This window comes from Platalea leucorodia (assembly GCF_965183815.1).
Source record: "Platalea leucorodia genome assembly, chromosome: 4".
Classification (NCBI taxonomy): Eukaryota; Metazoa; Chordata; class Aves; order Pelecaniformes; family Threskiornithidae; genus Platalea; species Platalea leucorodia.
Window position 1 is genome coordinate 80,018,855 of NC_138826.1, and position 11,775 is coordinate 80,030,629.

An 11,775-nucleotide genomic window follows, 5' to 3' on the forward strand; every position below is an offset into this window, starting at 1 on the left:
GATACATCACTCTGTCTGGGTCATGGCTGCATCTGTAGATCAAATATCTGGTTTTTGGAAGTGGTGAGAAGAGCTAATGATCACCGAAACTATGGACAATTTCTCCTGTGAACTGGGCTCAGGCACTCAAGGAACACATAAGCTAAAAATCGTGCATAAAGATCACTCATCGCTCTCTTACTGAATCAACGTTACATTGATTCTGAATAAACAGACCCTGTTTATCATTTGTGCTCATTGTAACTGAGAATCAGTTATGTAAAACAAAGTCCTTCACAATGGGTTTGCCCTTCAAAGAAATACCTGTATTCCACCTGGTGAAAATCCAGGGGCGGGTGTAGGGCTCCTCGTTATGGCATGCATTCCAGCGTCGGGGATTTAGGCGTTAACGCCCGGGAGGTGGGCTTCGGCTCCGGACCCCAGCGTGTCTCGGCAGATGGTCCAGTGGTACTGGCTACAGTCCAAGAGCGGTGTGTTTTGGAGATGCTGCTCCTAGCCCCAGCTGTTAATGTCTGGAACCGGGTGAAACCCACCTTCAAATATTCCAATATTTTCACGTGTGACTTTGTCTTCCTTTAAAAAATTACACAGAAACACGTTAAAAAGTAACCGGCAACCTGGCATTTACAGCTCTCCGCTGGGATGTAGGTCATAGCCAGGCTATGAGTTCCCGAGTTCCTATTTGTCGCCGTAATACTGTTATCCGTGGACTACTGTATCATCTCCCCCGTTAACTGAAACCAAAAAGTTTTAAAAGAGGAGATTCACATTTAAAGCAGCCACTAGGGTACGGGAATCTGGTGCGACTTGCCCACAAAGTCATTCTGCGCATGAGGGTTCCAGGTGCAGATTCTGTCACTGTGAAAACCTCTTGGCTGTGATACTGTGGGCTCATTATGGAGACGGGGGAGATGTTCACATCTGTTTTGCAGACTGAGAGATGTGGAAGTAAAGGGAGAACGGAGCCAGTCCCTTCAGGCACATTTTGTAGTCTGAAAACCGAAGGGACTTGCTTCTGCCGAGTTGATGTTTCCAATGGGAACTGGAACAAAAGATTTTTTCCTTGTTTTGAAATCCAAGTCTGGCAGGCCTGTACAAGGATTACAAGTTCCCAGATTTTTAGTTTTTCACTTTTTGTTGGGAATCTTTCTGGGTTTTCTTTCTTACTCCTTGTTTTCACATAGACCCATGTCCTTTGATAGTAAGAGAGTACTAGTGTAAGATTTGCTCTTGTACAGCAGGTTTCATTTGAGATTGACCCGGTCATCCCATTGGGCAGGAAAGGGAACTCAGCCACGTGTCACTCAAGTGACTAATAGATTTTCTTTCCTCCCAGCACCTCATGAAAAGCCTGCAGTACAGTCAGTCCACTGCTTTACTCCTGTTCTTATCTAGGAACAGTCTTACGTCATAAAAGCTCCATTGACCTCACTCGAGGCAACTTTAGAGTTACCTGGAGCTTAAGATGATAACTTTAAACGTTCTAAAATATCAGAAGGTGGTTCCACAAAATCTTCACAGCAGGGCACCACGTATTAATCCAGTTGGTCCTTTTTCTGGTTCTTTTTACAATATCTGAAAACCGTTTTCTCCTGCAGCAAAAGTACAGCAACATCCGCTGTTACTGGGAAACACAACCCATAGGCTGCATGAGGATCAGCTGCGCATTCCATCACAGCAAACCTCGTAATATAAATGGACTTTTTTTGCCACCTAGCAACAGTGAGTAAAAATATTTTCTCAACAATTTGTTCCTTAGCGTAAGTAAATACACAAAAACGTCCTTCCAGTGCTGACTTCCAGCGCTTCCGTAATACATATTAAGGTCGAGAACTGTACCGTGGCAAATCAATCAGGTACGATCTGCTCTCCCAGCAAGTTCAAGGCACAGAAAGGAATTGCACTGGCATTTGAATAGGGGGGCCATATGGGGTTCTTGAGCTGTCACGTTATGGATCTTCCTTCCGCTAGTAGCAGTATCTGTTGATAGAGCACAACATGTTACGTGGATTCAAATTCAAAGTCCGCGTGCTCCACAGTAACATTGCAAATACCAAAACTGCATTTATTCATCTTAATACTTCAAAATCTTGTTAAACTAATTTAAGTTTGATTGGGCTTACACTCCGCAGAGCTAATAATATCCTATTAGGGACACTGAAAAAGGCTCTGTCAAGCTAAAGTGTTGCACCTTCCTTTCTCTTGCATGAGATACAACAAATCCGATCTGCAGGGGTGGTACTGGAATGGGTTTAAGATGATACGCATGCTGCCCATAGGCAAGCAAGAGATGCACACAACTAACAACAACTGGAATAAAAGAAAATGCCCGTGCTTCATCTTCTCGCTTTAAAACTGGAAAACATATCCAGCTTCAATACTTCTAATACAATGCACAGAATCCGGGTTGTATCTATAGCTGCCAATTGGTTGGCTTGAACAACACAAATGGACCCACCACTTTTCACCGTGTTTATTTTCAGTCCCTTGCATTTCCTGGCTCTCAGAAAATGGTATCCCAGTGCTGAAATAGTTTTGCTGCAAACATTATGGGTAGATAGAAATTCCTGAGGAAAAGACTGTCTTTTCCGATTTTCTTCTAATTAGGTGTAAATTATTTTCATGGACTTCAGATTCTTTCTCAAAATCTCCATTTTGTACTTAGTAAGGAGAGTTGTGATTCAGAACATTGATAGGGAAAAAAAAAGCCTACAAGCTAAAAATGGCTGATCCCGTGCTTAGCACTGCTGAATTCTTCAAAAGTGATGCCATGGGGAGTGATAGAGGCCTGCCTATTATTCAGCGTGTTTAAAGTATTTTCACAGGTGGGGTCCAAAAGTCATTTACTCCCTTCAGCCCAGGTACTACTAATCACATGCTTCCCTATGCTGTCACTAGCTACCTGTTTTTTCATGCTTTCTGTAGTTGGAAGATGCTCTTTTGCCACCCTCCGCAGAAGATTTTGCCTAAAAGGCACATTCTGTCTATTTAATGAGTCCTTCAATATGATAAGCGTTTCAAAACTACATCTGCTGGTCTGAACTTGGATTCGATATTCTAGTTCCCTCCGAACAAAATCAAGATCATGTTCTTTTCTGCAGATGCCCCATTACAACAGGGTGCCCAAGAAGGGATTCTGCATCCAGCCCATCGTCAAGAATCAGTCAGAAATCAAGAGAATATTTTAAGGCCAATTCACCCTCCACTGATTATAAACCTCAACGACGAAGAGGATGAAGAGGACGATACGGAGGACGATGAAGAGACTCGTAAAGAGTGTTTTTCTTTCTTTTACAAGGCAGTAGCATGCGTTTTGATTTCAAAATTTCTCAAAATTCGGGGGCGAAATTACGAGTTTAGGAGGCGCCTCTCTTCTGGAAACAAGCTTTTGAACAGGGGCTGTACACACTGGTCACTGAAGGCGAAGTCACAGGATTGTTTCGAAACGATAGTGGTGTGACTTCAGCTTAAGTCATTTGTTCAACTGATTTCCAAAACTCTGTAGGCAGTCTCGTTTTATTACAGAAAGTTATCCTTAAATCTAGCAAAGAGAATCCATACAACACTCTGCACTAGTTTAACTGCGTGTGTACACGTATAAATACTTTTTTTTTTTTTTTTTTAAATGTAGTTAAACTAGTGAATGTACGTCACTTGGAGATGAGAGATTCCTAGGGAAGGAAGCAATTGCACGTTCCCGGAGAGTGAAAGTGAGAGAACGACCTACTCCCATGCGTGCACTCCGCAAATTACTCTGCTAGTTCTCAGGCAGCCCCAAGCTGCTTTTCACTTTCCCCCTGCCCTTCAGGTTGGCTGGCAGGGCTGCCTGTTAGCGCTTCCCAACTCGGTTTCAGTCTGAGGAGGCCACATTAATGTAAAAAATAGAAACAGCAGGGCTTTGCTAATCTTAGTTAGCCTTAACTGAGGCAGATGAGGAGCATTCACTTCACCAGCTCTGCCGGCAGACGTTGCAGGACAGTAACTCTGGGCAGGGGTTTTGTGACAACCACTCCCTGGTCACATGTTTAATCGGAAGATTTCCTTTTGAGTGTAAAGGAAGGATTATTTTGAAAATGAGTACTGAAGAGGTTTTTGAATCGTTTTAAATCAACAAACCTTAGCTTCTTAATATGCGTTGTAACTGCAATTCTGTTGCACTTGGAAATACCTGATGTTAAGGAATCATTTTTCTGTCCAGAAGCAGAGGTCGCAGTCAGCAAAAAAACCCAAGTCGTGACCAAAATGAAATTCATTATGGTATTTGATTATTAAGCATTGTTGAAGGTCTTTGTACAACTATCTAGTAATCTTTTAAAAATATTTCCTACAGATGTTTCCAATTGGGTGCCTAAGACTGCTGCAGATATTGAAGAGGAAAGAGCAATAAAGGAAATATGCTACAAATCTGGTAAATATGACATTAGTCACTCTTTCCTAAACGGCAATGCTGCCAATATAGTAAACTCAATATAGTAAACTGTTGTTTTTGTTTTTTTTTTCCCCTCTTGGGGTATGTTTAGGAGAGTATTACAGGATTCAGTACCCTCACGAACACCAATCAACCAAAACTGTGTCTTCACCTCGGGAAAATGAGCCGTTACCCTTGGAAGCTACCGAGCGAGACTTGCAGAAAGGCAAGTACTTTTCATCTTCTCGGACAATGTTTGCCACTTTTTAAATTACTGCTATAGGGAGAAACTATTACATAGTTTGCCCCTCCTCCCTGCTTTTTTAATTTAGTGACAATAAAGGATAGCATATTACAAATACTTCCTTAATTTTTCCCCGTAGATATATATATGTGCCACACACGTGGTGGCTACCTGTCTCGGTTGTAGATGGAAAAGGTAGAAAAGGGCTATTAACCCTATGTGTACTTTCCTGAGGTACACAACACAGGGCTTTCATGTAATTTTTCTTCACGCTAAGGATTTATGTAGTCTAATCTTAACCATCCTAAGGTTAGGAATGTAGTTGGAATTTCTCATCTACGCTCTAGATCTGCTATTTTTAAGTAAAAAAAAAAAAAATCCCTGTTTTCACAGTAGGGTAAATTTCTGGGATAAAGTCTTGATAATACTGTTTTATGTAAAACAGATTTGAGTAGGATTATGGGCTAATAAAACATGGGAACGGAAAAATTGTCTCCATGTCATGCTCTTTTGACTGACCGCTTTTGCCAGCCTAAATTGTTCAACAGAATTGGGCAAAGTTATTTTCTTCTCATTTCTACATTTACAATGTTTGTTATTAAAATAGTTTCGATAAGGTATTTCTGGCAAGTATTTAGATACATTTAGATGAGGGAATCAGTAAGAAAGATATTAACATAGCTTTTAAGATATGTCTTTATTTATCATTAGATTATATGAGATTAGAAAAAAGGATAGTGGTGTTTCCCTAAAGCATTTCTTCAATTGAGTTCCCCAAGGCTTTAGGTACTAGGATGACATGCATCTTGAAAATACCATAAGTTCGGTCAGATGGGATTCATAAATATCATTCATGAAAAGTGAGAAGCTAAAGAACGAGCAGATAATTTCTAGCTGGTTCTTCACTTTGGAGCCAGAGTCATCTTCAACCTGTGTATTATGGTATTTTCTTTGAGAGCATGAGAGTTATACATCAGTTACACTGGAGAGGACCCAAATAACTAACAAAAGAGAAAGAAGAAAAAAAGAATTAAAGGGAATTGCACTGAACTAATCACTTCAGAGACTCTTTCTCATGCTGCACCATTAATTATAACAATGGAAAGCACTGTTTAGGATTCTCCTTGTTTTAGGATTATAGTAAAAAAAAAAATCCTCTATGCTGATTACAATTGATTTTTTCCGTGCTTAATTTTGGAAAACAAGTGGTTCTGCAGAGTTATAAAAAAGCAATTGTAGAAATATGTACAAGTTAAAATGCTTTCAAAACCTGTTATGTTTGTGAGACTATCCCTAGTCAGGATGAATAGGCTTTGTGTTTTTCAGTTAACATATAGAGAAATAGCAAAGCTGCAATCCTGCATCTTGTATAATGGGAGCTGATCCCTCTGCACAAACATGGTTAATCTTAATGAAGACATAGTGTTTTGCCCCATTGAGTTCAGTATAGAATCATGTCAATAAGGCTGAAGCAGGCACTGTTCTCCTTGAATTGACTTACTACTTAGTGGTATTTAATAATTTTTCTTCATAAATATTTATTAGTGGTAAGAATAATAATAATTGCTGTAGTATTCTTTTTTGCCCCTTAATTTGTCAATGCAAAATAACACAGTACCACGCTAGTGATGCTTGCTCTAGCTTTGAGCGAACCGGTACGCACCTCCTAGCTCCAGAACTATATTGCACAGTACAAATGCACCTTACATGGTTCTTCTTTTCCTACGACCTTTATGTACAAAATGTATCTTTCTTTTAGATGTTCTTTACTCTCAGTAATAAACAGTTACCACTGAGAAACAATTCTATAATTAAATCTCTGTTCATAGCTATATGTATTTAAAGCCTTTTAAATGGACTGTTGCTCTAATTTTTTGTGAGCCTTAATGAATCAGCTATTTGGTTTCCTTATATTCTTTGCATTTTTTTTATTCATTTCAGTTAAAAACTTAATGTAATCATAAGAAGAGCAGACTCTTTGCATTGTTAACATTTCTCAGGGTGCTCCTGAGTATAGATAACTTCGTGAGACTCCTTTCCTCTAGGAGGTGATTGTTCTGTGGCTCAGAGGAACACATTTGTTGAAGGGAAAAGACAGGAGGCGCTACCTCGGGAAAAAGAACCAATTGCATCAAAGTATTCCAGTGTGAAAGGTACTTAATTATTATATATTTCCTAATTTTTAGGTGAGATTATTTTTGTTCCTCTGCAAGTGCGGTGGACGTTATATACTTTGCGTGAAACCAATCTGAAGTAAAATTTTCCATTAACAGTGTGATTTCTTTCACTGCAAGATGACAGCAGTTGTTGTATGTATGTTATGGTCCAGTTCTGCTTCTTTTAGCCAGTTTGCATCCTCTGTTAGATTCAACGTGAGCAGGTTCAGTCCCTGAGTTACCAACATCTTTGACACGCCCGTATTTGATCATGTGACATGCTGCGCACTTTCCACTTCCATCAAGTAAAACAGATTTGAATGTAGGTGGTATCTCACAGAACATGAGCCTTAAATAGAACCAGTAAAAATATGGTCAAGTAAAGAGCGTAACACTTGACAGAGTGTACTTAAAAACTAGCCACATATAGCAAATTAAAATACCCAAGTACCTCGATGGATAGGCTTCATCCTTTTCACAAGAGAATTCTTGAATATATTTGGCAGACATCGATGTGATTATTGTAAGTACGTAAATTGTTCCCCAGTTATTACTTTGTGGTTTTGGAGTAAAAAGGAAAAAAGGACAGATACTGGCTTTAAACTACCCCATAAACTGAAGCAGAAGTACAGAATTTCTGTTGCATTCTGGCCTGATCTGAGAGGAACCAAAAGAGCTTATTTACCAAAAGCGCAGGAGAAGAGGAAGAACAGGCAAAGCCACGTCTTCCTGCGGAGTCGCAGGGGCCAGGTGGAGAGCACTGTGGCGACTTTATGCTGCAGCCTTCCCTTTAAAGTTCTGTTTGTAGTTTGAAGTGGGCTTGCCTACGCAACCAACGCTATTAAAATTTTAGCCTCATCGTTGGTAGTGTTTTGTTCTGTTCACGAACTGCCCATGTCCAGGATGTATCTAGATGCTACAGACAGAAGAAGCAATTCATGGTTCAGCCAGGTGGTCTCCTTTGGAGGGCACTGGTCTCCATGGGCTCAAGCATGGATGTTCCAGAGGTCCACACACCACCTATGCAGTGGAGAGAAAGGATGTATCCGGTCTTTGTGTTTATAGTCAGTCTCTGAGTTTGCTTTCAAGATTTCCTCTGCTAGAGGAAATATAGCCACTTTTGCTTTCCTTTTAAGGAATGATACTTTTAGAATAATTAACATGTAAAACCATGTTCCACCCAAGAAGACCTGTGTATGAAGCGGGAGATTAGGTTTTCAAAACACCACTGCATTTTTGGATCAGAAAATTCTGCGAGCTTTTATAAAACAGTAAATATGTGCTATTTTAATCCCTCAGAAACAAACCACACCGAGCTGGTAAAGAACCATCACAGTAAAGAAGCAAAGGAAAAGAAGTGGATTTCTGAGAAGCCAAGAAATTCACCTAATACAGTAACAGGCAAAGGTATTTTGAGAAAACAGTTGGCTTATTCACTTTTATTTACTAAACTGCTAGATGATTTAGCACCACCTAGTTGGTTTCTGTTCTTAGTGGCAAATATGGACAATCCCTATCTGGATGGGGCTATCCACAAAGAATATTTTTTTAACCTTGTCTTCCAGCCTCCAGGCTCCTGCAGTATGACAAATTGTGAGTAACAGCACAACATTTTTGTTTGTTTTTTCACTTTTAGGAATTCACACTTCGGAGCCCAAAGTAAAACCAAGTTACCAACAGAGGGGTCAAAGTAAGGATGATGAAGCTGCTCCTTCTATGCCTTATGTGAGAGAAACTGGAAGAAAGACTTATTTCGATTCTTCAGAACCTCGAAGATCAGCATATGTAGTCTACCGTACCGTCACCCAAGAACCAAAGTTCAATGGCTCGACAGGTGGGTTCCTGCTTACACAGGATTCTTAAAATGCCTCCAATTTACCTGTCTGTGTTGCGCTGCTTTCGATTTTGTCCCTGCAGGTGAATATTAAGTTGGTTATGCCTAAATATGGGCAAGAGTAAATTTGATCCAACATAGTTTTCACAAGTAGATTGCAGCAGTATACACAGAGAGAAACATAAAGCTTTATGAAGCTTTACAATTAGTCAGATAGAATATTCATGAACAATAATTTAGCCACCTTGATAGCAAGAATTCCTTTCTCTACCCATCTAAGAGGGACAAATGCAAAGATCCGCAGATGTGCACGAATATTCTGATCCCTGTTTTTTGCAGAATCTTTTATGTGATTTATTATTTTGAAAGTATTTAATAAAGCTCAAAATAGTGCACCTTTAACTTCTCATTTTTCTCTGGATAGGGAAAGTGGTAGAAACAGTTTTGCAGTAGAATTTCAGTTTCCTCTCAAGAAGCATTCAACTTTTTTCCCCCCAGCAGTGGACGAAAGAATGAGCCTGCTTTGCATGGTATTTTTCTACAACTGGGATTTCCCTGGAGTTTTGATTGTAATGGATTTATGATTCTTTTGGCTTTAAACTACCCCATAAACTGAAGCAGAAGTACAGAATTTCTGCTGCATTCTGGCCTGATCTGAGAGGAACCAAAAGAGCTTATTTACCAAAAGCGCAGGAGAAGAGGAAGAACAGGCAAAGCCACGTCTTCCTGCGGAGTCGCAGGGGCCAGGTGGAGAGCACTGTGGCTACTTTATGCTGCAGCCTTCCCTTTAAAGTTCTGTTTGTAGTTTGAAGTGGGCTTGCCTACGCAACCAACGCTATTAAAATTTTAGCCTCATCGTTGGTAGTGTTTTGTTCTGTTCACGAACTGCCCATGTCCAGGATGTATCTAGATGCTACAGACAGAAGAAGCAATTCGTGGTTCAGCTGGAGGGCATTGGTCTCCATAGGCTTAACCCTAGATGTTCCAGAGGTCCACTCACCACCTATGCAGTGTAGAGAACTGTATCTGGGCAGGTAGTCAGCCCTTAGAGGAGAATAGTGGATGAGGGGGCTGTGTTCACAGCTGCGCTTGAGACAGTCTGAAAATACAGATAGATCCATTCAGAGAAAAGGATAGAGATGTTTCCCCAAGGCATTTCTGCAATTGAGTTCCCCAAGGCTTTAGGTACCAGGATGACATGCATCTTGAAAATACCATAAGTTTGATCAGATAGGATTCATAAATATCATTCATGAAAAGGAGAAGCTAAAGAATGAGCAGGTAATTTCTAGCTGGTTCTTCACTTTGGAGCCACAGTCATCTTCAACCTGTGTATTATGGTATTTTCTCAGAGAGCGTCAGAGTTATACATCAGGTACTCGAGTTGCTTGAGTTACACTAGACAGGATCCAAATAACAAACAAAAGAGAAAGAAGAATATAAAATGAGAGGTTAAAGGAAATTCCACTAAACTAATCACTAGCTCCTAGAGATGGGAGGAAGAGAATGACCGTGCCACTCCCTGTGCTTACACGCAAGCAGCTAAAACATTCTTTCTGTTGCCTTTCCAGGTGATGGTAATACAATTCCTACAAAATTTAATAATACAAAAAGAGAAGGAGCGAGTTCAGGAAGGAGAGCACCAATAGAGAGTATCCCCAGAACAGATCGTACATCCTTTGAAAATGCAGGTAACATACTTTAGTATTGGCCACTCATTGCTGAACATCATGTGGTAAATAAAATGACTGAATATATTTTGATGGGGCTATCCACAAAGAACGTTTTTTTAATATCGTCTTCCAGCCTCCAGGCTCCTGCAGTATGACAAATTTTGAGTAACAGCACAACATTTTTGTTCAAGTTTCTTTTTTCACTTTTAGGAATTCACGCTTCAGAGCCCAAAGTAAAACCAAGTTACCAACAGAGGGGTCAAAGTAAGGATGATGAAGCTGCTCCTTCTATGCCTTATGTGAGAGAAACTGGAAGAAAGACTTATTTCAATTCTTCAGAACCTCGAAGATCAGCATATGTAGTCTACCGTACCGTCACCCAAGAACCAAAGTTCAATGGCTCGACAGGTGGGTTCCTGCTTACACAGGATTCTTAAAATGCCTCCAATTTACCTGTCTGTGTTGTGCTGCTTTCGATTTTGTCCCTGCAGGTGAATATTAAGTTGGTTATGCCTAAATATGGGCAAGAGTAAATTTGGTCCAGCACAATTTTCACAAGTAGATTGCAGAACTTCATCAAGAAGTTTAGTAGTAAAGCATTTAAGTAATCAGCAGTTAAGAAAGCGATTTCATCTTGCCAGTTTCAGTCATCTCTCTTAAACTGGACTCAATCTCCAGCCTGAGGTGCCTCCCTGTCTTAATTTCCAATAAAAGGAACCTCCTTCAGGCAGAGTAACCCCTACTTTCAGAGGAATAAAACTAAGTGAAATGAATCCCAACATCACTGCTTCGTCTCGGGCACGAACAGTTGTGGGTTTTTTTGTTCTGAAGAACACATCTTATCAAATTGCCAGGCCAAAAAAGGATAGATTGCTTAAAAAAAAAAAAAAAATAGGTGATCAGCATTTTTGTCATCAGAACGACCGTGACATTTTCGCTACCTTTCTTTTCAGCAGTACCTGAGCCATATGGCGGGAAATGCTCCAAACAAAAGAATCGGCTTGACACAAATAGGAGATTTTGGACCCAAACGGAAAACTATGGTAATAGTTCACACATTGTGTATAAACTGAAAATTTTAGGATTATTGTGCAACTAATAATTTGAATTTGCGGAATTAAGCTGGAATGAACAGAAAACCAGACTATTAATAATAATGACTTTGAACCAAAATTTACAGAAGGTGGTTAGTCATTAGGCAGCATACTCTGCTGCTTTCACAAGCAGAGGCAAAAAAGGAGACTGGAGTATGGATTTGTTTAATCTAAAAGCAACTGATGCCTGTGGGAAGATTTTCAACACAGGAACATTCACTTGGTTCAAGTCAAGGATGGCCGTGGCAGAATCGCCTCATTTGGAAGATCCTGGGAGCCCGACGGACACTCCACAAGATTACAAATGGTCTTTGAAGTACTAGAGAGAAAGTCTGTATTTAACACTAGCTTGTATTTCAGATGATG

The 11,775-nt window shown here is 40.1% G+C and overlaps 1 protein-coding gene across 1 annotated transcript; it reads left to right on the forward strand.

Annotated features, from left to right (window-relative positions):
- Positions 1-3,085: 3,085 nt before the first annotated feature.
- Positions 3,086-8,671, forward strand: LOC309589733 (uncharacterized protein C12orf50 homolog; the record flags this gene model as incomplete). The annotated part of the gene is made up of 5 exons (XM_082310210.1): positions 3,086-3,269; positions 4,521-4,634; positions 6,698-6,805; positions 8,108-8,215; positions 8,445-8,671. 5 exons carry the CDS (start codon positions 3,086-3,088, stop codon positions 8,669-8,671), a joined length of 741 nt encoding a protein of 246 aa, XP_082166336.1.
- Between the last annotated feature and the right edge of the window lie 3,104 nt (positions 8,672-11,775).